Below are 27,667 nucleotides of genomic sequence, written 5' to 3' on the forward strand. Positions count from 1 at the left end.
GACGCAAGGCTCAGAGAGTTTAGGAAACTGGCCACTCACAGCACATGAGTCCAGCTCTGTGTGACTTAAGGCCGGGCGCTGATCCTTCATGGTACCCTGCTCTCCTCCTGTGAATGGCCCTACATCCTCCCTGGCCAGAACACTCGGGCCCAGCTGTGCTCCCTCCTCCCCTCTGCACCTCATGGTGAAGGGTCAGCCCAACTGGAACCTCATCCAGAGCCTTCTCTAACCCATCCCCTTTGCCCTGGGATGACTGCTGTTAACTGTGACCTTCCAGAAGGCTAAATGGCACCCAACAGTCTCTACGTTGCATTATAGCTGGATTTTCTCTTCTTTCAAAGGCTTGAAAGCTCCCTCAGGATGAGATTCGTGTCGTCTTCACATCTCTCAGTGCCTGGCACATTCTGAACACAATACAAATCTATGGAAATCATTCATAGGAGAACTCAGGAGGATGCTTTTTCATTGTCCTTGTACATTTGGTTTTTAGTAAAACAGAACACCCAGAGGTCTGCCACGCTGGGAGGCCAAATAAAAGCATATCTTTGAAATTTTAAGTAAAAAAACAAGACCCAGAAGATGGCTTTAAAAGCTGTCTTGACAATTTTTGAAAACATTATTTATAGAAATACAATGTTCATATTCTAAACATGCCACGCCACAGATAAAAATTGATAATAGCAGAAATTCCATCTACACACAACTCTGGACAAAACAAATGCCTTTCACGGTGTAGACCTGAAAAGTTTGTGACTTTAGAAAGTTATCAATGGGGCACCAGGTGGGCTTAGTCAGTGGGGCTTGAGACTCGATCTCGGGGTTGAGTTTGAGCCCCATGTCGGGTGTAGAGATTACTGAAGAATAAATAAAATCTTAAAAAAAAAAAAGTAGATAAAGACACAATGAATTTATGCTGAGAAGGGTCCTGTGTGTAGCAGGAAGGCACTATTATCACTGCACTCAGATGGGGAAACAGAGGCACGGCAAGGTGCAGTGGAGTGCAGGGAGGCCGCGCAGAGTCAGCAGCAGGGCTGGTGATGCAGGAGTGACACCGTGCTGCGTACCATGCAGCATGGGCTAGTCCGCATCCTTCAAACTCCTTCCAGGACCCCAAGAAATAACAGCACAGTGCCCGGATTCAAGGGCCTAAGGGTGGTTCTTTCACAACTACTCAGACATCTCCGTATGCAAGAAGCACAACACGGTTCCCTCTGCTTCCCTTTTCACACCTGGCAGTCGGGTGGCTTAGTGAGCCTGTGCCAGGGGCCACTCCTGAGGGCCAAAATCCCAGACATGCTCTTGGCCTGCAACATGGCCAGTGCAAGGGGACAGCTGTGCCATGATTTAAAAAGGATCAGGGAGACTGATAAAAATAGGCCAAAAAGAAAAAAAATTGACATGGATCAGGGATGACAGCCCACGGGATACTTCAATATAGAGCCACTCAAATGGTTATCTTCCTATGAGGCTAAAAACAAACAAACAAACAAAAACCCAAAAAACAAACAAACCAACCAACCCAGGAAAACTGTAAAGTCATCAGTATAGAAATAATGCTGCTACTAGGAAAATATTTCCTAGGCCAGCTGCCATCATCCCGCAATGCACCTTGATGGTGGCAGCTTCGTGTCCTGAGGACACCTTCTCCCTTCCAACCACCCCCTGCCCTCTCTGATGACTTCCATGGGCCTCGAATGAAAGCCGCAGAAATGTCGTCTAACATCCTCACACAACCGTTCGGCCATAATGCTGCACACGTTCTGTAGAAAGACTTCCGGCCAGTCAACTATCTGCAGTAGTTTTAGGAGAGTCCCCTCCTATCTCTGGCCATGCATTTCTGGGACATGCTCTCCACTGACCCTGCTGTTGTTTATTCATTCGGCAAGCACGGACACAGTGCGCCCACTCCAACGCCACGGCTGCAAGGCCAGCTCCCTCGCAGCCCCTGTGCTGCAGGAGTGTGAAAGGGAGACGCCCTCACCCCTCCTCTGCGCTCCCACGTGCCACATCTCGCTGCTTTCTCTCCCTCCTTCACTGTATGCCCAAGGGCCCAGCACATTTTTTAAACCGAATGCATGCAGTAGGATCAAACAAATTCCTATCTGTGGAATGCTTGCTACGTGCTAGTCACTACAGACATGATTTCATGGTCTTTAAGCAGACAGCCAGCAAGGTACACACCCAATCCTGTTTTTCACACGAAGACCCCGAGCTCAGCAAGATCAGCTTCATGTTAAAAAGAGCCCAGGGCAGGGAGAGGATGAGCATGTTCCTAGAAGGAGCCCCATCTCTCGGGGAGGGCCAGGGACAGAGGCATCTTGGAGGAAGGGGAAGGGAGGTTTGCCCAGCAGCGTGGCTCTCCGGACGGTGTGCCTCAGACGGCTCCAGCTTCGCTCTGGGGTTCATGAGGGTCCTTTGCCTCCTCACCTAAGCCGATGGGGGGTGGCACCAGGCTCGCCACTCTCTGTGACACGAGCACCCACGAGCAAGCACTGCCTGGGGCCGTCGGCCGGCCAGGACCGCGCTGCTGCTGTGCACACGCCTGCTGGTGGCTCACACCAAGGCTGCAGCCGGTCAGAAGCGGGAATCCACGGCACCGAAAACGTGTCTGAAGCGCAGCCTGAAGTCATCCGGGTACTCGCCTGATGCTCACAGGTGCTACTTAATGCCAGATCCTATGGTCTGACTCCACCGACAGGAGGAAACTGTAACTAACGTACCCGCGGTTCCTGTTTCTTGAAGCTTGGAAAGTTAGTTCTTCTAAGTAGGTCAAGTAAGCTTCCTGAGGCCAGATTTATCATTCATCCTTCATTTACCTAACAAATGCTTTCCTTGAGTACATGATGCCTGCATTACGCAGTTCGCTTCAGAGCACTTGCTCATTCATGAGGCTGGGGGGACATCACCCTGGTGCCTTTTCTCCCCAAAGGAGCCTTTTTTAGAGCCCAGGAGCTACGGTGGCTGCAGTGTCAGCAGCGGGGCCCTCCCGGGGCGCTGACTCTGTGCCGGGCGCTCAGCTAGATGCTTCCTATACACCTCATTAACCATCCCGTGTCAGGCCCCGTCTGTGTAGCTGTTGGGTAAAGATGTGCATCGTACAAGAGGAGAAAACCGCAGCTCTCCAGCTTAATGTCACTTACAAACAGAGTTAAATCAAACCAGTCAACCACAAGCACGCAGCGTCTGTCTCCAGCCCCTGCTCTGGAGGACGGGTCGTGCGACACCATGCTGCTCCCCGTGTTCCTCCGTGTTCTAGAGACATCTGTGGCCACAGCCTGACAGTCCCGGGGGTGCCTCTCCCAGGACTTCAGGGCTTTGCCTGTTACAAAATGCTTTCTCCACATACTGGCTCACTGGACCCTGAGGACAAGACCACGCGGAAGGCAAGAAAGTGATCAAGCACCTTCCTCAACTTGCGGGAAGAAGAAACCAGAAGGTCTGGTTTGAGGGGTCTTAAGGGCCATTTTTACTTTCTACCCTCTAACAGCCACTGTGTGGGTTGAAATCAGTTCCTCAACCTTTCCTGGGCTCAGTTTTCTTAGCTGTACAATGGGCAGCAGACTGTGATCACCTTTCAGCATCCTTCCAGCTCTCTAAAATCCAGGTTCTAGGACATTAATTTTTTGCTTAAAGATGAAAACCAATCTTGGCAAGCTTGAAGAATTTCAAGTCTTAACAAACAAACTGTAAAGTGGGGGGCGGGAGGGTGCAGGTGCTGATCACAAGGGAGAAATGTCTGCATATTTAAATTAATCTTACAGCTTTCACTGACTCTCACCGGACTTCACATCCGAAGAGGTTAGGCAGAAAAATGTGTCTAAGGCTCAAGGGTGGTGAGTTTGGGGTGCTGAACTGCCAAGTCTCCCCACTCTGACTGGAGCCCTGCTTAAGCACAAGGGGGCTTTGCTTGATGGCAATTTAGGTCAAACTTCCCTGCATTCTGATGAGGCAGCTGGAGATTCTTGAAAATATTCCTGTGCTGACTCAGAATAATTCCTTCCCCTTTCCCCCTCTGTACTCCTCTTATTAGTGGGGACTTTATCCTGAGTGTCTGTTATGCCTCGCCGGAAGCTGCCATCCGTCCAAGCCCTAAATTCACAGTATGGAAATGACCACTGCTGTAAGAAGAGACCTCGACATAACTTCCATGGAAAATGAGCAACCAAACGACAGATTCAAGACATCCTTGTTTTCATGCAAATGGTTCTACCAGTTCAACAGAATGAAATGAAAAACACATAAGGCCACAAAACAGAGGAGAATTATCCCTGCACAGAGTGTCAGCTGATTTTTCAACAATGTCTTCTAAGATCTCCATTCTAAACATCACCACTTTTCCAAATGTAAGGGCACACGAGCCAGCATAGCTGCAGGGCACAGGTCCCGTCTCAAGGCCCTTAGAAAGTCGAGGGGAGCCCGTGCTGCTTCTGTCTCTCCACATCTGATGTCCCACTATGAGCAGCCTGGAAGAGCCCTCAGGTTCTGGTAGAGAGGGATTTTTAGTCTCGGTGTCAGGATTTTGGGGGGTGGGCCTTGGGGGAAGTAGCTGACCACGGCTGCTATGGCCAAGCCTCTGAGCACTTGCAGCTGGATCACTTAATACATTTGGTCTTTGTTTTCTGGGCCTCTGGTAAAGCGCTAGTTAGAATTTATTCAAGGCAGGAGACAGATGCTTGGCATCGAGTCAGACAGAATATCTTATGGGTTTCTGTGGCCCCTTGAGATAAAATTACAGAAAGGGGTGGAGGAAGGTGAGGCAGCCTCTTGGTCCCCAGGACGCTGGTATCCTTTCAGACCTTCTCCAAGATTCTCAGTTACCTGGAGGTTCTCTGAACACATACAGGCCCACCCTGTCTAGACAGGTCATCACTATTATGTTGGTAACCACAATCAGGGGATAGGAACCCTTCCAGAGTTTTCTTTGATTGTTTTATCTGGTCTAGAGGTTCTTTGTGGTCTTCTTTGGGGTACAGAAAGGGAAATCTATGGTCTCATCTGATTGCTACCCTGATAGGGAAACAGGATTATGCAGAGGTGGGCAGGATCGCGGTGTGCTTATTACCGTGTAGAACACATCTGTAACCTGAGAGGTTTGTGTTTGAGTAAGGAATCTGAAACCTCATTTACGTACATTCTAGTATAACGTACGGAGGGTTAAGCAGGTCAAACCACTGGCTCACGTGTGCTGTCACTCTTCCATTACAGTCGCTAGTTATCTTTGATGAGCACCGTTCATGCCAAAACCTTATTTTAGCATTTCTCCACTATTTTACGATCTATGAGGCCATTTGGGGTCTCTCTAAGAACACAGCTCCCATTTATAACACTATTTCAATGGAGAATAAGCTCTGAAAAAACTCTGTTCTGAATAAAGCTCACATTTCTCAGAAAATAGCCCCAGTGTGATTCCAATAGGCATGGCATTGTGTACAGAGAGGCCCTTGGAACCTGTGTGAGCATGGGCTGAGCACACAGGGAGAAGCCTGCACTTGCCTTTGATGGCTGAGACCAAACTCCAAGCTTCCCCCTGGCTGGGGTGACTCCTGAATGTTGCCATTTCTGCGTCTCAACTCATCCCCGTACAGGCGGGCATCCACGGACTTTCAGAGCTGGGCAGTCGCTGTGGATGTGGGATATGGGACGAGCACTTTGTTGCCCCAGACCGGGGCGGTGGACCATCGGGCCCTGCTGCCAGCCTGGTGGAGGCTTGGGATAGTTCGCTACACGATGCCCCTCCTCTGGTTAAGGTTCTTCCCAGGTCGTGTCTCATGGAAAAACAATCCTCATCAGAAAGCACAGGAGAGTGGGCTCAGCTCATACAAGACCCAGGTCAGAATCAAAGAGATCTGAGAACATTAGGCCAATCACTCAACGTCTCTGAACCACAGTTCCCTTGTCTGTGTGATGCCAGCAACTGTAGGACCCACCACATTTTGTGAGCATAAGATGAGAAGTGCTGGGCTTAGGGCCTGTCATAAAGCAAGTGCTTCATGACTATCTACTGCTATTACTACCAACATCTCCGGAAGACAGAAAGCTTAGTGTAGAGAAAAGTAACTTTTTGAAAGAGAACTGCAATTCCACACTACATCATCCAAGAAAGAACAGAGGTTTGGCGCCAGGTGGACCTGGGACTGAATCTCAACTCTACCACTTACAGGCTGTGTGACCTTGGGCAAGTCACTCTACCTTCATAAACCTTAGTTTCCTCATCTGTAAAATGGGCACAAAAGCATGTACCTCACAGGATTGTTGAGATGAGCACAACATAACACAAGGGGAGTGCCCACAACACCATCTTACTGTTGGTGTTTAGCAAATGGCAAGGCCCCTATTTCAGGCTGTCCTTGACATCACATTCTGTACTCTGCCACTCAGAAGCACCTTGCGGTTTTCACCTCAAAGCTGTGTAGACCGCCAGCTTTGAGGATGGAGTCGCAGAGCCCTTCTCAAAGCCCATACCTTTCCCGGCGTTTCTAGGAGGCAGTGGAGGCGCCTCTGTGGTTGGTGACGTGGGAGAGTCTGTGCTTGTGGAGACGAAGATCTGGTTGGTGAAGGCCCCGTAGGAAAGCCGCTGTTTGTCCCTCGGCGTGCTGAATCCTGGCAGCGACAGCTTGTCCTGGGGGGAGATACTGGAGGAGTGGCAGAAGCTCTGAGGCCTCGGGGAGCGCTCTTTCTTGATGGGGCTCGGCTGCAGATGACATAACAGTGCAGGGGGTGAGGCATTCACCAAGGGCTGTACTTCAGACTCTGTCCGGAAGTGGGGTTCCTGTGGCTGTCTGCATGCTCTCAGGTCAGCCATGACCCAGCCCAAGAAGAGGACGTGGGTCTTGCCCTCCTGATTCTCAGTTCACTGTTATCAGGATCACACTAGGGAGGCGCTTGTTAGCAATCGGAAGTATTCCGAAGCCTAAGGGCACGGTCAACGGTAACCTTTAACTGAATAGATACCTGCCCTCTGCAGGACACTTGTACCAGTGAACTATTTTCCCACCCTCGTGTGATCGTGTGCTCCTTCCCTGCTCAGCCCTCTCCCGTCAGAGTTCTCAGTCCTCGCCTCCCTTCTTATTTTATATCCCCTTAGAAAGTAGCTTCCACATTGTGCCCTGATGATCCGCACCTGTGGGTCCAAACCTGACCTTTCGGATCCAAAACTGTCTTCAGTGGCCTCTAAGGTGTCCCTTGTGTTTGCACTCCTGGTGACAGCCATGGGATCCACGTAACTCCCCAGGGTGGAAGCCTCAAGGTCACCCAGAGCCACCAGCCCCGCATGGATAGCTGGGATCTCTGCCTGGTGCAGGAGCCCAGCAGCCCCCACGGAAGCCCAGGCCTCCTGAATAGCCCTTGGTTGCAGCTGCTTTCAGCTCCAGCATGTTTCCCACACCACGGCCAGAGCTGGTGGGGAAACTTGCTCCTCTGACAATTAATCTCTGTTGGCTTCTGTTTGGAGAAAGCCCAAAGGCCAAATTTGGCCCATAATGTGCTTCCTGATCCGGGCTGCCTGTCTCTGCAGGGCAGCCTCTTGCCTCTCCCACCCACCCATTTGAAGGCACCTCACACCCTGTGCTTCTAACCATTCCTTAGACTTCCAGCTCCATCACAACCCCTTGGCTTTTGTACATGCTGTTCTCCCTCCCTGGAAGGATGCGCTCTTCCCCACTTTGCCTGGCAAGATCCTCCCTACCCTCAGAAACCCATCTCCAATGCTGCTTCCTTGGTAAGGTCTTCACTGCTCTCTAAGGCTGAGACAATTTTTCTGTCCTCTGAACATGTCTCAGGGATTCCCCCAGGCTCTTATTATAATGGTTATCCACTGTAATTTATCTTTTCTCACAGTGGGGAATGTCTTTAGGACACCCTGTATGACTATTCCTTACGTGCTGCCTAGGAGAGAGGAAATGCTCAATACATATCCGATATGGGGTGCGCCTCAGTGGCACAGCTGGTTGGGTGTCCAACTCTTGATTTCAGCTCAGGTCAAGATCTCAGGGCCCTGGGATGGAGCCCTGTCTCAGGCTCTATCCTCGGTGGGGAGTCTGCTTGAGACCGACTCTCCCTCTCATTCTGCCCCTCCTCCCACCCTCTCTTTTTCTGAAATAAATAAATCTTAAAAAAAACCACATACCCAATGAAAACTACATGAATGAACTTTCAGACATAGTCATGAACTATCTATGAGAGTCAGACAAAATGAGGTTTAATCCCGAGACTGTCTTTACTAGCTCTGAGACCTCAGAGGTTGCAAAACCTATGTGTGTCAGTTCTCTCTTCTGTAAAATGGGGCAGTAACAACACCATAGTGGGCTTTTGGTAAAGATGATCTGAGGTAGCAGAGGCAACTTGCTTCCCACTGCCTAGTCCATACTTAAGTTCTTAATACCTCACAACTTTTTATTTAAAGTAGCTGTACTTATGGCTAATTTAATGTGTTCACTTGGCTGGACTATGGTGTCCAAGCGTTTGGTCAAATACCAGTCTAGATGCTGTTGTGAAGGGTTAACATTGAAATTAGATTTTCAGTAAAAGGGATTACCCTCCATCATGCGGGTGGGCTTCATCCAATTAGTTGAAGGGCTCTTCCGAAGAGACTCAGCACCTCCAGACTCAAGACCACACCATCAACTCCTGCTGGAATCTCTAGCCTGCCGGCCTGCCCGATACCCTAGGGACTCACCGGCTCCCACAATCACGTGAGCCAATTCCTAAAAATAAATTCCGATCTCTCTCCCTCTGTCTTAACCGTATCCTATGGGGTCTGGTTTTCCAGAGAATCCTAATATAGCTGTGGTACCCAGCAAGGACCAAAGACCAAGCAAAGAAACTGGCCCCAGGTCACAAGACCAGACACAGTCTCGCGAAGAATGATCTCGTCTACACAGCACAGGCAACCTGGGAGCAGCAGCAGGAACGTGGAGGCGCCGTTTACACTCACTTTGTCATCCAGGTCATCGTCACTCTCATCCATCTCCTCCTGTCGCAGGTTCCATTCATATTCCACGTGGACGTGTGGGTTGAACTTCCCAGACTTGGCCTGGGAAAGCTGAAAGGAACAGCAGGTATAACCACGTTCACTTAAGTGTTAAACACCCCACTGTTACATAACCACTGAGCAAATCCCACCTCGGGCCTAGTTTCAAACGAATCACCAGTAGGTGCTGGTGGGGCCGAACTCTGGTGAAACGGGGCTGGGCTGCGGTGGGACTGGCTTCAGAGGAGCGGCCCAGAATTAGAGGCAGAGCCTTTCTTATTTTGGTAACACGACTTCTCTCGCAAATTAAAAGCTTTCTTAAATATTATTAAAAATGAACCTCAAAAGTGCAAACTCCTGGCTGGGAAGGCAAGATCAGAGTTAGTGAAGTACGAGAGGTAGGCCTTTCAAGTCAGACAGTGCCGGTTCAATCGTGGCCCACTTTCCCTCTCCATAAGATGGGGGGAGGGAGCACTACAGCTTCTTCACAGGATTCTCGTAAGAACAGAAACCTGCACCTGCTGGCCTGAAGCCGGCGCTGGACAGAAGCTCAAGGGGATGGAACTTACCTCTCCTGTCTCATCCTTCCCTGGGGGTAAGAGGATCACTCTATGCTAAGGCCCAGAGTGATATCGAGAACCAAGGGGATCAAAAGGATGGGGCTGGTGGGGGAAGCCATGACTGAATGTTTTGCAAACCATTATACTCTGAACTTTACTTGCCCAATTTTTGGAATTGGCTTCCAAATAATTCTTCTTTACTACTGAGCTGCAGAGAAAGCCTAAGGGTCTGGCGCATAAAAAGCATGACCTTCATTCACAATCCTGTCTGGTAATCATCTCTCTCAAATGCCTTTTAGCTCCTATGTCGTAACTGCACCGAAAAGACACGGGAATGACAAATTTATCATTCTACCATTTTTTCAAATGTAGCCAGAGTGCTTGTCTGAATTTCTTTAGCCAGTGTTCGGAAAGATGAATCTGTTTATCCCAATTCCAGTTTCTGAGAATGACATTTTAAGGCAGCTGGTGCCCAATGGGTGCCCCAGCTCTGTTTTGCTTACCAGATCTTCACACTGGGTAGCTTTCAATCTCTTAGCTATGTCCAGGGCAGTCTCCCCAGCCTGGTTCACTAAAACAGGGGGAAAAGAAATCGGCATAATTATCTAAGGTCTACCTTGAAAAGGCGACGGACAGCAACGTAACCCGTGAGCCTCGGTTTTAGCCAACTGGATGCTGACTCTTGTTATTAAGACACTTGGCCCCACCCTTACCGACACCCACGGTGGGCTTGCTCCGGAGAAGCAGCTTCAAGCACTCGGGTTTACTGTACATACTGCAGTAATGGAGAGCCGTGTTGCCCAGGGCCGTCTGCTTATCCAGGTTCCCGCTAAAAAATTAAAATATTATCATATAACTTAAAATATGATTTAGATAGGACAGAAATAATATAATTTAAAGCTACAGATCAACTACTTATTTCTGTGCAAACCACAGAGTCAAGCTTGAGACCTACTTACAAGCAGGGCAAACGAGGATGCTGCTAACATTACACCTACATTCATAAGCCCCATAATGACAGCAATAGCGAGCGCTGCTCGAGTGCTTTCTACGGGACACTCTCAGCTTTTATGTACCTGGGTTCATGAAATCTTCACAACTACCCAATGGGTAGGTTATGACCACCTTTGTTTTACAGATGAAAACACCAAGGCACAAAGGATGAAGTACCTGCTTTCAAGACTATCAGGGCATGGAAGACAGAGCAGGGATCTGAGAAAAGGCAGTTTGTCCCAGAGCCAACGCTCTTAACTATTACACTGTCTACCTCTAAGGAAGAGGTGTGGACATTTATATACATGGCTTGTGTCTGGGCACCATTCTTCATATGTGGGTTCAAATCCCCTTGCAATTTTGACCACTTGCCTTTGGATGAGCTCCAGTTCCTCCTAATAGTCTGTGGGTTGCAGAACTACCCACTGAAGAATACAGCAAGTCCAAACTTCCTCTGTTCAATAATGTACTCCTATTAGTATGTCCCAAATTTGAATTAGCTATTGAGTCAGCCACACACACTGTAGTTTTTTTTTTTTTTTTTTTTTTTTTAAGATTTTATTTATTTGAGAGAGAGAGAGAGAAGAGCACGAGTGGGCGGGGGAGAGGGAGAGGGAGAGGGAGAAGCAGACAGCCTGCTGAGCAGGGAGCCCGACACAGGGCTTGATCCCAGGACCCCAGGATCATGATCCGAGCTGAAAGCAGATGCTTAACGAACTGACTGAGTCACCGAGGCGCCCTGACACTGTAGTTTTATAATGAACTTATGAACAAGAAAACTCATAGATCCTGTTGACTTGTGCTGTTAAGCCTTCCCTCTTTTAATCTTTCCTAATCCAGCAGATTGTGACAGAGACAGGATTTTACATCTTTCTAGGCCAAGGGTTGGTAAACTATAGCCCATAGGCCATGTCTGGCCCTCCATTTGTTTTTATAAATAAAGCTTTATTGGAACATGGCCATACTCACTCATTTACATATGGCCTATGGCAGTTTTCACACTATGATGGTAGAATTGAATAGCTGCGACAGAGACCTCATGGCCTGCAAAGCCTAAAATAGTACCTGGCTCTTTATAGAAAGCTTGTCAATTCCTGATCTGGGCCCTTGAGAAGACTGGTTTGCGCTAACTTATAAGGAGTATTCGGAGAAAATGAAAACCATACCAGTTTTGTACAAGGAAGTCAACCAAATGCAGAGATGTCTGGTCTGCCGTTCGGACTGCAAGATGCAGGGCTGTCTCCCCAAGCTCCTGAAAGGACAGGATGAGTATAAGTAGGGTAATCACATGTCCTACTTTGCCTACAGCAGCTTTATTCACATCAGTTACCTGGAAGTAATTATTAATAGTACTCCTTTCACTCTCAAATTGTCCTGATTTAGATATGGTCACTCAATGTATTACAATCTCATTACCTTTTAAACTCATTTTCCACATTCTTTTTTATGCTATGATTTCAGTGGAGCCTTACCTGTCCGGGTTCCAGCAGTGGTTCCATTAGCTCTACTCCCTCTGCATAGACTTGAATTAGTGCAAGTAAATCCCTGGATTTGATGGCCTCGAGCAATTCATTCAGTTTAGCTGATGAAGATGAACAGGCCTTCCTTGAAAACCTATGATCTACATACTTCGCAGTGATATATTCTTTCCGTACAGTCCTAAAACAGAACAAAGCAATATGAACAAAGATTTTTTTTTCTTTCTACAAGCTAAGAAGAATCTACATTTTCCTGAAAAACAGTACTCTTTAACTGAGATACACTCTGCTAGACTCCTTTCAGGATTTAAACCAGGTTTTAGACCAAGTTATCTCATCACAGATGGGATGAAGAAACTGATTTATATATTTACTAGTATACATGCAAGCAGTAAATAGTTATAAAGTTAATGGGCACATAGATCATAGCAGATTTCCTTTTTTTTTTTTTAAGATTTTATTTATTTATTTGACAGAGAGAGAGACAGCCAGCGAGAGATGGAATACAAGTAAGGGTTGTGGGAGAGGAAGAGGCAGGCTTCCACTGAGTGGGGAGCCCAGTGCGGGGCTTGATCCCAGGTCGCTGGGATCATGCCCTGAGCCGGAGGCAGATGCTTAACGACTGAGCCACCCAGGCGCCCCCACAGCAGATTTCTTTTCCACCTTGAACAGCTTGAGAAATTTGCTATGTACTACTTCAAGTTCATATATACATAAGCATACAAAGAAATTAAGAATTTTTAAAAGAACAATTCTAAAAGATCAGTGAAGTTTCCAGAGCTTCATTGAAAAAATTTTAGTCATCTGGTACAACTCCCTATTTTAACAGGTACGGGATCTGAGGCTCACAAAGGCTGTCCTTAAAGTCACTCCCACAGGCCAAGCACTGAGCTCCAGAATAAAGGGGGTGGTCTTTCCTGCAGGTTCAGTTGTGAGCAGGAGACTGTCATGGGTAACACTCCCAAAGTCTGAGTGGGTGTGTGCGTTTTTCTTTTTGAGGACTCACCCTTTCTCCACTTCCAATTCTTTTTTTTTTAATGATTTCTTATTATATTATGTTAGTCACCATACAGTACACATCCCCGGTTTCCGATGTAAAGTTCGATGATTCATTAGTTGCGTGTAACACCCAGTACACCATGCAATACGTGCCCTCCTTACTACCCATCACCGGTCTATCCCATTCCCCCACCCACCCCCCCTCTGAAGCCCTCAGTTTGTTTCTCATAGTCCATAGTCTCTCATGCTTCATTCCCCCTTCTGATTACCCCCCCTTTCTTTATCCCTTTCTTCCCCTACCGATTTCACTTCCAATTCTGTCCCAAGCTCCAGGACTGAGCCCCCCTCCCAATGACCAGGTGTCAGTACCTGACCTAAGTGGCCCGATGGTAACTTTTGCCACCTTTGGTAAAAGGTAGAGACAGAAGTCCGCTCAGACGAAGGGAAAGAAGAGTTGGGCGAGCGAGCTAGGGTCCAGATGCTACTGTCTGACATCCTGGAGCCAGCCACACCTGAACTTATCCCATGATTTTCCCAGTTACATGAGCCACTTAATAAAAAAGCAGTAAATGGTTCAAATCCTAGCTCTTATAGCACGCCAGCTGCACGACCTTGGGCAAACTACTTCACCTTCATGAGCTTTAGCTTTTTCATCTGAAAATGGGAGAATAACTCATTGGTGTATTTTGAATTAAAGAATGTACAGCACCTATAAGGTGCTTTCTTTCTGAGAAAGCTCTAACTCGGGACATAACATTTCTTGCTCAGAAAAAGCTATTCCATCCGTGGAGATGGCTGTTGTCCCCCCGTCCTCCCCCCCCGCTCCATCCCACAGCCAGGAATCACTGTTTAAAACCAAGCTGATGCCTCTTCCTTTTGTTCTGGGCCAGCAGTGAAGGGGGGAGCTGGTTGATGGCAGCACACTGCCTTTGGTGACTTGCAAATTCTGCTCAGTGACCTTCTTACTTTCATGGGTGTCCTTTACACTTAGGTCAAAGTTCTTCTAAGAAGGCCATGGCCTGATGACCTGGAGGACTTCCAGACACCTAGAGATTGGCTTAAGCCTGGCTTCTAGTCTCCCACTGCATGTGACTTTAAAAAGTTTGAAAGGCAGCTACTGTGTGATGGATGGAATATCAGATTTAAGAATGAAATCGCTTGATTCAATTCTGATATCAGATGCTATCCATGTGACCCTGGGTAAAGCTATGCCTCAGTTTCCTCATCTGTAAAATATTAGTAATCATACCGGTCTTACTGCCTTCCAGGAAGCAAAGAATGACACACGGCTGTGGGTTCATACATAAGCTTCCTTTCTAGTATAGTCCAAGATGGCAGAGTGAGGATCAATGGTGGGAAGCCATGGGACATAAATCTGAGAGAACGGTCTCCATGGAGGCTTCCTGGCACTGAAGTGTCGTGCAAATGCTGCACAATAATTTGGCAGAAATGATGCCGAGGGCACTCAGGTATCACACGGGGAGATGCCCCTGGCCACTGAAGAGCACCTCCAACCTTGGGTCTCTACTTCCGTGGCTGTAGGAAGTTCCTGAGCTCTCCACAGGCATGATGTTTACCTCTTTCTGGGCACTCAGCTGGAGGCGCTGGCAGTAAAGGCTTTCTGACATGGGACGACAGGGAAGGTGGAAAACAGACTTGTCTGAAAGTTGACACCACAGCTCTACCTGATGGCTGATGAGAGACAGTTTGCCCTGTGTCCCCACCAAACCTGGTCCTTCCCACTTACCCCGGTGCAGGTAATGGTACTGCTTATTTACCTAGATGCTCAGCCCCAAACCTTGGGCATCATCTTGACAATTTAGTTACATGTCCTGTGCTTGAAGTGATTAGCAAATCCTGTTGGCTCTCCCTTCCAAACATACTGAGAATTCAACGACTTTCTACCACCTTCGCTGCTACCATCTTAGTCCATACCATCTCTGTTTCTCAGTGGACCTGGGTAAGTTTCTCCTCAGTCTCTCTCCATCTGTCCTTCACATACCAGCCACAGCGGGTTTTCTCAACCTCAGCCCTAGTGACACTGTGGCTGGATGATTCTTTGTCACAGTTGCTGTCCTACTCATTGTAGGGTGTTTAGCAGCATTTAACAGTCACTCCCTCTGTTTAAAGCCTTCTAATCACAGAGAAGAAAATCCCCAAACATTCCATGACCTATAAGGCCCTCTGCGACCTGGTCCCACTGCCATTTTGCATGGCATCTGCGACCACTGTCCTAGCTCAGCCCCCTCCAGCCACACCTGCCTTCCTGTTACTGTGTGCACGTGCCCACAACTACTGATCCATCTGCCAGGCCTGTTCCCCTCACCACCCACCCCACGCGTGTCCTTTGTGTCCTTCACATCTTCATCAAATGTCAAGTCTTCAGAGGTATTCCTTGACCATCCCAAGGACAATGTCTCCTACGCTTCACCCCCTTATCCTGCTAGATTTTCTTCAGAGTACCCACTACCTCTCCTACCTGTGTCTTCCTCTCTACAATCAGAATGCAGGACAGGAGCTGTCGTGACCCTGGGATCATGACCTGAGCCAAAGGCAGATGCCTAACCGACTGAGTCACACAGGCGCCCCTTCTGTGACACTTTCACAGCTATGAATAAGGAACGGAGTGTCTGACTTCTTGGTTAACTGCCACCTTCCTCTCCAGACGGCAGGTATCACGAGGACAGAGTTTACATCTAGTTCGTGTTTTGCCCTCTCCCCAGCACCTAACCTACTACGAAGCTTGCAGTGAGCACACAGCACACATTTGCTGAATTCAAGAAAGGACCACTGCCGAGAGGCCCGCTGGGAGATGGTATCTCATGTCATGATTTCGGACTGAACACATCATGTTTCTTGAACGCCCGAGTTCCAGTGCTCGGCAGATCTGGTGCCTGAGTAACCACCCAGGAGGGGTGTGGCGGACACTCAGGTGGGCGTCTGCTTCAGAGGCTCCCCTGCTCAGCCGAGCTGGAACAGGAGCCGTCTTCCTGTTCATGCACGGTTTTTAAAAACTTTAAGTGTAAACTGAATGTGAAAAAAATGTTAATAGGTTTAAAGATTCAGGATTCCAAAATAAAAATGATAACGAAAAACTGTGTGCTGAGGTTGTTTTATGCCCGAGACCACAGAGTAAGCACTTTTGTTAGTTTCCTGAGTATTTGCCTGTGTTTCTTCACGCAGACACGAATAAATATACATGTTTCTGTGTTCCCCTGAGCTGAAGGCAGGGGGTCTGGTGCAGAGCTCTACACCTCGCTATTTACCTAACGGTAATTTCTAATGGAGATTGTCCCCGATCAGGATGTTAGCAGCTTCCTTATTCTTTTCACATCTGCATAGCGTTCTGCAATGCGGCTGTGCCATAAACAATTTAATCAGAGGCCTACAGATAAATGCTTGTTTTGTTCCTCATCTTTTCCTATTACAGGAGTAAATCCCCAGGAGGGGCTCTGCAAAGTCAGAAAGTACATACACTGATGACTGTGATAAATTTGGCTATTTTGCTCCTCCTGGGCAAGGTACCATTAGCAAACCCCCTGCAACGCCTGAGACAGAGTGTCTGCTTCCCCACAGCCTCACCGGAAAGCGTTTGGACTTTTGCCCTCCTAATCAGAATGGGCCATCGCTTTTGTCTGTGTCCTGTTTATCACAACATGCCGTGATTTGGAGATAACCACCCTTACGCAGAGGTATGCTCTGCAGAGCCGCGGCAGCTACCTACTGGACGGTCTCAGTGAATGTAATTTGTGCATTCTAGAAATGCACTCCCACATGCTTTTCTTTGCTCTGAGTTTTCCTCCTATTGGGGTTTCCTCTGGGAAAAAAATACTATAACCATTAAGACGTTGCTTGTGAGGGCAGAAAAACAATTACAGACTGGTAAAGAATTCAGTATATTAGAAATACTTACATATCACTTGAAGGGGTGGGTTTTGGCGAAGGGCTGGGTAAATTTGCTTCCATAATATCATTAAAACTATTGTTTCCTACATTCTTGGCCAGCTGTAACATAAACAAAACACGATACAGCCACTCTTTATTACAAATTAAAAAGTTTCCTATTATTTGCTTTTGAGATTTCTTTTTTTTTTTTTAAAGATTTTATTTATTCATTTGACAGAGAGAGACAGCCAGCGAGAGAGGGAACACAAGCAGGGGGAGTGGGAGAGGAAGAAGCAGGCTCCTAGCGGAGGAGCCTGATGTGGGGCTCGATCCCAGAGCACCGGGATCACGCCCTGAGCCGAAGGCAGACACCCAACGACTGCGCCACCCAGGTGCCCCTGCTTTTGAGATTTCTGAATATGTATCTTCCCCTCATTTGACTCAGGATACAAACCATTCATCCATCTAGTCAACAAATATTTACCGAGCACCTACTATGTGCCGGCGCAGAACTTTAGGGTGCTGGAAATAAAGACAGGGGTAAACCACACTCCTTCGTATAGGAGCCAACAGATTAGCGGGGCCGTTGATAAGAAAACCAATGATTTTTACAAATACAATGTGATAAATGCTAGAATAGGATAGGATATGCCCTCTCCAACATATACTCTGAGATTAGACAGCAGGTTACACACATGAATCCAGGTAAATGCTTAATGGCAGCTATTTTCTTCAATCTCTACCACATCTCGTTTTTAGACTGAGCAGATTTACTGGACAGAGAAGGAGATAGGATCCTTTATATCTGGGATACATGTAAAAATGCTGCAGGAAGCATTCTGCTTCTGGGTTCAAGACCCTTCCAGGAAAATCTGTCCTGAAGGGCCTCTGGTCATTCAGGTAATTTGGGGAGCAACGCAAGGCTTAAGAAACATTTGTGCTGTCAGGTCTCTGGGGTAAAAATCTTGGGTTTATCACCTGGCAAGTGATTAGGACTTGGAATCTCCCTATTTCTAGTTGTCAACTGGGTTTCATTACCTTAAGTCAAGGAGACAGAGTGACACCACTTCCACATTAAAGAAGAATGTGTTAAGTATCAGATCAGAGCCCTTTTTCTCTAATCCTGATATGAATCAGGGAGTTATGATACTTCCTAAATCTGCTACTTCCTAAATCAGGGGCTCACACAAACACAGACCATTGTTGCTTGGAAGAAGTTATGGTTAAGGAATGATGGGCTTTATGGCGGTAGCCAAAAGGCTTCTACAAACTTACAAACAGCAAGGACAAAGAAAGATTCTTTAGTTACTATTTTTTTTTGGTAAGATCTTTTTTTTTTTTAAAGATTTTATTTATTTATTTGACAGAGAAAGACAGCCAGCGAGAGAGGGAACACAAGCAGGGGGAGTGGGAGAGGAAGAAGCAGGCTCCCAGCGGAAGAGCCTGATGTGGGACTCGATCCCAGAACGCAGGGATCACGCCCTGAGCCGAAGGCAGACGTTAACGACTGAGCCACCCAGGCGCCCCCTTTAATCACTATTTTTAGTAACACAGGCCATGAAGTAAAATGATCATGTGAGTTTAACACCTAATTCCCTTTACTGGTCTTCTAGTGAGTGAATCATATAAAAACTAATTCTGAAAGAAGAAGACAGCTTTGAAAAAGCTCACCCCAGAAGAAAAGAGCCAGTTTAGGTGAACTAATTATAGAAATGTATGATTCACCAGTTCTTTAGAAAGGAAACAGAAATAATCAACATTACATACCACAAAATTTACATTTTAAATATCCATATGCAAATTCACAAAATTCAAGAACTGCAACTCTCTGTACCCAGGAGAGACAGGACACCCCAAATACACATGTTACATATATTTATGACAACATACATTTCCAAGTACAGGTCACTACTCACCAAGAGTTCAGAAGTTCCTAGTTTGTCTAGTTCCAAAGACTGAATGCGAGAAATGTGAACCCCCATTTCCCTATGGATGCCGGAACATTCTATACAGGTCAAAATACCCAAGTTGGTCGAAAGCCAGGTGGGTTCTGTGAGGAAAGAAGATTTCGAAGACAATGAAACAAACACGACCTAATTTTTGTGTGCCAACTACAAAGGAAGCTAAAATAAGAGTAGTAAAACTTGTTAAGAATTAAAAGGGAAAGATTTAAATGGAAAACATGGCTGCCTGCAGTTGCGCTTAGGGGCTCCTAGGAAGCTTACCAGCTTCTCAGAGGGTGATATGGGTGATAAAAGACATAAAAAATATTTTTCTTTCAATATTGAACTGAAAACAAAATTAAGTTTTTTATCTTGTGAAAATGCGAGAAGAACTTTCGAGAGGCCCCATGAGCCCTCCCTGCCAGAGGTACTCCCTCAGCGCTGCTGTCATCCACGGCAGCAACGGACTGGCGTGCGGCTCACGGGGACACGGTTCATAAGGTGTCCTTAACCTTCCAGTTACAACCCGCATTGACGCCCCATTCTGGTCACAGCTTCTCCACAAGCACCTCCTGGTAAGACGACAGCTATAAATAACGAACGTCAAAGGCTTCTTTCACAGATCTAAGCTATGTCCACAGCCCCCAAGGGCTCCACCCCAGGGGGAATGAGTATTCCCACGTTACCAAAACCTTCAGGGTTCACTCGCTGTGGCAAGCTTCTTCCTGAGTGGTCAGTACCCGAGGTCTTCCGACTCCTCTGCCACACCCTCACTATGTGAGCGTGCGAGTCACCATCACATAGGGACACGAACACAGCAGAAACTGGGACACGTGTCTCTGAGGTGCTCGTGGCACGGTGTACGGAGAAGTCCATTTTCACAAGGAAAACAACTAGAACGTACATCATGATGCTGAAGAACCACAGGTTTGCCTCCAGCTCTGATCCCTACTACATGTGTGACTTTGGGAGGTCACTCAACTTCTCGGAGTCCCCTAGTTTTCTCATCTGTAAAATGGTGAGGCTATGCGCATCTTGCTCACAGAGCATCTGTGAGGATTCAGTAAGAGAACAGAAGCTAAAACAGCTGGCGGGGTCCTCGTTACAGTATAAGCACGGAGCACATGTACTGACCATCTAATACCTAAGTAATACAAAAGCTACCTGAAAACAGAAGTTTGGGGGAAGGTGACACCCATGTGACAGAGAGGTTGGGGGGGTTCACTGAGCAAAAAGGAAGGAAAGTAATAAACAAAGCGCTGGGACAATTTCAGATATAGCATCGCATTAAGCCCTCAATCACAGAGGTTTATTGTCCCATTTTAGGACAGGAAACTGAAGGGAGCCTGGTAACGGCACTTGGCATCCAGGCTGTGAGTGGCAGGCTGGTGACTCAAAACCAGGACAATGGACTCTGCGTCCAGGGCTCTGTCCGTATGTCCACAGCGCTCACTTAACTGGTAGCGTTTGGGCAGGTGGCCATTTGGGGCATTTGAGGAGAGCGGGTGGGAGTTTTCCAGGCTGAGCGAAGAGCACGTGTAAAAAAAAAAGCAGCTGAGAGGTGGGACCATTCAAGCTGGAAATACGTGGTGGGTGTGTGTCTGTGTCCATAAGGAGATAAGGATTTAAATAACCCTCATGTTTATTCTATGGGAGGAGAACGGCTGTTTAAGAAGCCTGATCAAGTCTGAGGGCAAATACCTGACGAGCCACAGTCGCAGCAGACGTCATTCCCAGGGAGCCGTTGGACGTCCTCAATGATGGCTTTTGTCAGGTCTTCCAGGCTGTTCTCCCCCGTGCTCTGCTCTCCACGGAAGGCCATGGTGAGGGCCTCTTCTTTGCTATTTGTCAACACTGATATCCATCTGTTGTTGCAAATGAAAGGAAGGAGACATGAGAGCAAGGCCACTGTTGTCCCCTGCCACTGCAAAAAATCTGTCTTCGTCAAGAACTTCCAAAAGAGATGCCCCATCCCCCCTAGCAATAAAGTGAGGAAAAAAAATGAAAGAAATTAAATCCAAAGGAAAGAAAGTTAAAAGAATGCAAAGCAACATGTTGGAGAAAATGAGACCGGGGAGAGAAACAGAGGAGAGGTTAAAATCCACACCACCGAGGGCCTGCAGGGGTGACAAGGTGTGTGCATGAAGAAAGCAAATGTCAGAATGAAGAGGACTCGGCGTGGGACCAACCCAACGCTCAAGGATGAGAAAGAACTGGTAACGAATGGACAGAAGGCAAGAAATAGTTTAGCCCAAGGCTTCTGTTCTCTGGAAGTCCACTGTGGGGTGGGGGGCCTTGGATGTGAAAACGAAGGGCTATGTCATGGGCAGCCACGAGATTTCATGCTTGTGGCAGAGCTATGGTAACAGAAACGTGCTGATGTTAATAATATGAAATAAAAAAGTACAGACTATGAAATCACATATACAGCCATGATCACAGCATGAACTGAACAAAACCACTGTCTGCTACTGGTCTAGGCATAAAAGCACCGAAATACACAACAACAAGGGTTCGTTATTAAAGCACAAAATAACCGCAGAGTAGAACAGTTAATCAGGCATTACAATTTAAATTTTCAACTCATTTTTCTAGATTGATCTTTTAGAATTGAAGTATAGTTGAAAAAAGTTTCAACTTCTGTTTTCAACTTTTTGTTTTCAAAGTTTGGATGACATTGGGGAAATGCTCACAATATAATGTTTTGTGAAATAAGCAAGAAGAAACTGTTTATGTGATATAATCCTAAATTTAAAGATATATAGGGTTTTAGGTACTTCTGTTTGGGGAAAAAAAGGCTAGAAGGAAATTCACCAAAATGTTAATAATGGCTTTTTCTGAGTAATTTCCTGTAGGAATAATGGATAGATGGATTGCTTGACTCTGCCTTTCTATAATTCCCCAAACCTATAATGGGCTTGTATTACTTTCATGAACGAGGAAAAAAACCTAAGTTAACTTAAAAAAAAAAGATTTTATTTATTTGATAGAGAGAAAGAGAGAGAGAGCACGCGCGTGCACGTGCCCAAGCAGGGAGAGCAGCAGGCAGGGGGAGATGCAGGCTCCCCATGGAGCAGGGAGCCTGACGCAGGGCTCAATCCCAGGACCCTGGGATCACAACCTGAGCAGAATGCAGACTCTTAACAGACTGAACCACACCCAGGCACTCCAGTTAACTTTTTTTAAAGAAGCAAATGAAAAACAGTTCCAAACCGCAGCTTGTCCTCACCTACTGTGCAGACAGCTAATAACTGCCCCCAACAGAGAGCACAGAGGTTCAGAACAGAGTCTCGGTTTTTCGTGTGCCTCGTAGGTGACACAGATACAACACAAAGGGCTATCCACAAAAGGTTTTGAGTAAGTTCGAGTGACACAATGAGAATTACAAACCAAATTACCTGGACTGCGTGAATTGCAAGGCACTGTGACTGCAGGAGGCGCAAAGCTTCCGTGTGTTACAACAAATACATCTGCACAGCTCAGCGTTTTCACTCTGCAGCCGAAAACTCAACACCTCAAAATCAACAGCTAGGAATGGGGCGGTGGGGGTGGGGTCATTCAATACCTTCTAAATTAAAGAATATTTTTTTTCTATCATTTAGTCTCAAGTTAGAAATCAGAAACCGGTTTCTTAAAAACAATTCAAAACACGGGGCTCAACAGTATATTTAATCAGTGGCACTGTTGTTTACTGGAGTTTTCACTCCGTCCGCAGAGTCTCTGCTTTGCTTTCCTTAAGCATTATGATATTCTGGCTATCTAACATACCAGGGTCTACTGCATGCCAAGGACTATAATTTTTTTTTTTTAGAGTGAGAGCATGAGCAGTGGGGGGCGGGGCAGAAGGGAGGGAGAGAGAATCCCAAGCTGGCTTCACACCAGCACAGAGCAAGACGCAGGGCTCAATCTCATGACTCGGAGATCATGACCTGAGCCGAAATTAAGAGCTGGACGCGTAACCGACTAGGTCACCCAGGCGTGCCCCCCATAATTTTTGAGATGTAATCCTCCAGCAAGTCTCTGAGTTGGGGTTGACAGTCCTTACAGATGAGGAAGCACAAGCCTGAGACTGAGGTCCTCCAGCAGGACGGGTGTCGCACTGGATGGAAACATGCTGCTGACCCCCTAAACCTCCGTCCCTTTCTGGGGTTCCTTCATTATACCACGTCTACCTCCTCATTCAAGAGATCAGGACAAATCAGAAATAAAGGAGTTGGTACTGATAATTAGAAAATACATGTTTTAAAGATGATTAACTTTCTGGAGGAATAATTCAAATTTGGTGGAGCGAATTGGCTACATTTCAAAGGATCAAGAACCAAAGCAACTACTTCTGACAATTAAAAAATAAACTTTTAAATTATTTCAAAGAAACAGCATACCAAAAAGTATAAGAAAGAAAATACTCACTGTTGTATTTTAAGACTCTAAGGTCGCTTTGAGCTTACAGGATTAATACTGTGGGCACTGTACTAGGAACTTAATGCATTTTATCTTTAGTCCCAAAGCCCTGAGAGCAAGGTCTGTGATCTCCTTCTTACTGACAAGGAGACTGAGGTGGGATGATCAGCTCCAGGTGAAAAGGCCACTAGGGGCGAAGCCTGGACCAGGTGTCCTCAGCCTGACGAAACAAACACGCAGCTGCCCTTTGTCTAGGACCCACCTCCTCCCTCGGTGAGAATGTCTTCCATGTTTAATTCCACTGGACACCTTCACATGAGAAAGAAACTCAGTGAAGCCGTGAAACTGTCTCTATGTAGCTTGAAAGTAAATGAGGAACTGAAGCCTCCTGTGGGGTGGGGTGTGTGTGTGTGTGTGTGTGTCTACAGAATGCCATTCCCTCCCACGTCATTCAAAATGAAGCCCCTTGTCGCCACCACCAGCCCCAGAGAAGGCCAAGTGCAAATGTGTCACAGCTGCTGGATGGGCCAAGCAAGCCTTCCACGAAAGGGTGTTAAGTCCCACAGGCAAGAAGCCTGTTCTTTGACCAAACTGGGACTGAGTTCTCTCTAAGTCACAGAGTAAATATAATACTAAGAGCTTGGGTTCGAGATATGACCAAAAAAGAAGCAGATACGTTCCCTGCCTCACACAAATCTCTTACCTGTCCTCCCATGTAGGGGTTTAAAAAGAGGAGGAAAGAGTGAAATATGTGACAGGGAAGCAATATTCCAAGGTGATTTTGGAATTCTGTACAGGAGATTCTTAATGGGACATGCGTCTGGAGTGCCCCCCCCCATGTGACTGCCTGCTGCGCCTTCTCTAGCAGGTCCCAGTAACCCCCATCTTCCACCAGGGATGCTCGTCTGCTCGCATCACCTTTCATGGCTACCTTCCAAAAGGGGCCTTAACCAAGTGCCTACTGCTGTTCCCTTGTCTTAGAACGGAGGGGCTGAAGTTCCTAAAAGTAAACCAAGCGGTGCGAACCCAGTCAAGGCAAACGTAATGGTAATGGTCTGGACTCTTCAACCGTCCCCTCCGAGTTCCTGCCCTGCAACCTGTGGACTCTCATCACACAGCTGAACATTTTACGGCATCAGTGTGATGAACTGGACACGGCGTACCCGCATGGGCACTGGGGCCAGTATTCCAATCACACATTTACGATTTTGTGTTGGGGTCAAAACAAGTCCCTTAACCTCACTGAGGTTAAGCAGCATGTTTCCATCCAGTGTGACACCCGTCCTGCTGGAGGACCTCAGTCTCAGGCTTGTGCTTCCTCATCTGTAAGGACTGTCAACCCCAACTCAGAGTTTAATCACCTGCAAAACGGGCATAAGTAAGCCAACCTTGTGACTGACTTGATTAGAGAGACGGTTAGTGAGCCCCCGTTGGCACAGTGAGCACCAATACTGGGCAATGACAGACCCCCTGTACCCCGAAGGACCTCCTTCCCTAACTTGACCATAAGACCCCGCGGTTCCTGGGACTGTGACCACGGGCACCCTGCCTCTCAGTGTCCTCGTTTTCAAACCTCTGCTGACGCTCTTTAAGCACAGTATGATCTCACGAAGTACGACCTCCCTGAGTCTGAGGGTGGACGGCCAGCCCTCCTGACCTCCTGTTCTTCTTTCTTTTTGAGCCACTCTCTAGTTGGTCAACCCCAGATCGGTAACGTCTAACCACCAGTTGCTTCCGTTTTATTCCTCCCGGTTGCTTCTAGGCCAGTGGGACCTGCACCCAGAGCTCAGAGTACTTATAACCTTCCTGCACCTTCCCAAGCTGGCTCAGGCTGCTTCCTTTCCTCTTGGAAGTCATCTCTGAACACCGCTCCTGAGAACCAGCCGAGAAGGTGCATGCCCCTGTGTGTTCCCACAGCACATGGCCGCCTCTGTCCCTGCCCTCTGTCTCCTGCCTTCTCCTCCAACACAGACCGTTTCTTCAGAGCAGGGGCTCCGTCTAACTTAGCCTTGTATTCTCCATGCTTTGCACAGTTCTCGGCCCAGAATCGGCGTTCACTAAATCTTCAGATGAATGAATGGGTCAAAGACTTTTCTCCTCCTCTTCCTTCACCTCTCCTACCTTCTCTCTCAGCCACCCACCCCCCACCCTTTTGCTCTGTGTCTCCCAACTGTGCATCTTTTTGACCCTTTATCATTTCTTCTGAAATGGGGAAGGGGTGGAATTCTCCAGGGGAGGAGGAGAGAGGGGAAGGAAGAGAGAGAGAGATAAAAGGGGTGAGTATAAGGTGAAAGGGGGGTGAAGAGAATTCGGTGGCTCCCCAGAAATCATTAAGGAAAATAACATTTATTTTGTCACCAATGGCACAGGTATTTGAAAACGGGAATGCTACAAAAGGTTTAACTGCCAACTTTATCACAAACATCCTCTCTCCCAAGCAGCTGAGGATGTAATGGTCCCACACTGCCTGGCAGGCTACAGGAAGAGGGAATGAAGATGGCCCAGGACCAGGGATAACATGAAGAAAGGGGGCAGGGAGCTGCCTGAGGTCACATACCTGGTCTCCCCCTACTCTGGGGTTCTGAGCCACCCTCACCCACAGGAGGCACCTGCCCATACTGTTCTTCAGGGCCAGGCTCTCCTCTTCCCTCACAGTTAACAGCCAAGCATCCAAGCAGATGGGCTTGGCACTGGATAAGCCCCTCCTAAGAGCAGGCAATGTGATTAAAGGTGAGTAAGGCACAGTCCTTGCCTTCAAGAGCTCTTAGTCTTTAGAGAGTTCAGACCAAACCAGAGGATCATTGAGGAGTGTGAGGAGGCCTATCAGGCCCCTGGATGGTGAGGCCCAAGCTGAATCTTGAAGGAATTTACTGAGCATCCAGACAGAGAGAGGAGCAACACGTGAAGGTCCAGAGGTGAGACAGAAGCACGTGCAACCCGCAGGAGAGGTTCTCAGTAATAAAAAGGAAATTTTAAGGTCTGTTCTATAGGACAGAGTGCCTTTTCAGTTCCAGACACTGTGCCATTAGATCCAAAACTACTCACGCTACATAATCCTGCTCATCTTCTGCCTGAAAGTGATACGTCCTGTTATCTAAAACACAAAAAAGAAAACAAGAGAAACTTTAGTAAGCAGAATACCTTCAGCTACAATGTAAATTATGAAAGTTCCTGGAAAAAAAAACACAGCAAAAGTAAGAGTTTTAACATTATCTTATTTTTACACCATTTTGATTTAGCAGTTACACAATTCACTTTGTCAGTATTATTTTTCTGAAGCGCAACAGGAATACAATAAAATAACGGCAAATACCAAGCATCTGGCACTTCCTTTGAAAAAAAGATGGAAAGGGGGATAGATCCCATGGGATCAAAGTGGATGTCTCCACCAACTGGAGACGGCCAGCTGCCAGTTTGGTATGCGATTTATTCATTTTCAATGTGCCTTTTATTGTGTTACCTTTAAAAAAAATTACTTTTCTGAAATGATTCGTAGCTCACAGGGCAGTTACGCCCAGTAGGCATACGCTGCCCCAGGCTGCTCTCTGGCTGAATCAGGCTTCAGGGAGGAAGGGCTTCAACCCTGCTCAAGGTTCACCTTCAAGATGCTGCCCAGGTCAGGAGGGAACAGCCTAATGTGGAGAGTCTGAGCAGCTGTACATAAGGGAGGCTCTTCTTAAAATGCAGGATTTGCTAGAATGTTTCGACATGTTCAGGTCAAACTAACCGGTCACTCACTACATGACCACTCCAGGTCAGCTCCCCGCCTCACCTCCTTGAGAGATAGAAAGAATGTGTTTGTCCAAGAACACGCCATGCAGAGTAGAGCCCAAGAGCCTTGGTTGAATCCAATCCTTGGTTTATTGCTGTGTGACCTTGGGTAAGTCACTCAATGTCTCTGAGCCTCAGTTTTCTCTTCCATAAATAAGAAACTGATAGGGCTTTTGTGAGGAGTGGCCATAATGTATATAAAGCACCTGGTACATATTAGATGCTCAATGACTGATGATGGTTATTAATAACCCACGGGCTCTCACTTCTAGGAATTTCAGCTTTTCAGAGTCATAACTCCACCTTCTTGTATTTCTTTATTGTCAACGACCTGAGAAATTTCTTGGTCATAAAAATCATGGAGACTCTGAACTTTAACAGATGCTGCAGAGACTCCATCTAAAGGGTCTCGTGACAGATTCAGTCCTTTGGGTTGAAACTGTTTTGGGGCTTCCATTCACACAACTACATCAGAAGGATTGCAGGGGGCAAGAAAGTACTGTGGTCTGCACGTAAGCTGCTAGACAGCCCCACAGGGCTCTAGAGAGAAGGAAGAATACTGAAAGTTAATGTACAGGATTTCAGAATACAGGTGAGTCACTTTATTGGCACTACCATCCTCTTCCTTTATAAAGAGGTGTCCCTTCAGCTACCGGGGGGGGGGGTCTG

General features: G+C 47.1%; 1 protein-coding gene across 3 annotated transcripts in view; it reads right to left on the minus strand.

Annotated features, from left to right (window-relative positions):
• ASAP1 (ArfGAP with SH3 domain, ankyrin repeat and PH domain 1) overlaps positions 1-27,667 on the minus strand; it is a 339,203-nt gene that overhangs the window by 25,272 nt on the left and 286,264 nt on the right. For all 3 annotated transcript variants that reach the window (XM_040625648.1, XM_008689380.2, XM_008689378.2), the window contains exons 15-24: positions 26,273-26,321; positions 20,528-20,691; positions 18,800-18,933; positions 16,912-17,003; positions 11,994-12,180; positions 11,688-11,773; positions 10,242-10,357; positions 10,032-10,099; positions 8,933-9,040; positions 6,463-6,691 (exon numbers count right to left, since the gene is read on the minus strand). In XM_040625648.1, coding sequence (XP_040481582.1) covers positions 6,463-6,691; positions 8,933-9,040; positions 10,032-10,099; positions 10,242-10,357; positions 11,688-11,773; positions 11,994-12,180; positions 16,912-17,003; positions 18,800-18,933; positions 20,528-20,691; positions 26,273-26,321 — 1,233 coding nt within the window. The remainder of the gene's footprint in view (positions 1-6,462; positions 6,692-8,932; positions 9,041-10,031; positions 10,100-10,241; positions 10,358-11,687; positions 11,774-11,993; positions 12,181-16,911; positions 17,004-18,799; positions 18,934-20,527; positions 20,692-26,272; positions 26,322-27,667) is intronic.

The sequence above is a fragment of the Ursus maritimus genome, unplaced genomic scaffold (genome assembly GCF_017311325.1).
Source record: "Ursus maritimus isolate PB19 unplaced genomic scaffold, ASM1731132v1 scaffold_9, whole genome shotgun sequence".
Classification (NCBI taxonomy): Eukaryota; Metazoa; Chordata; class Mammalia; order Carnivora; family Ursidae; genus Ursus; species Ursus maritimus.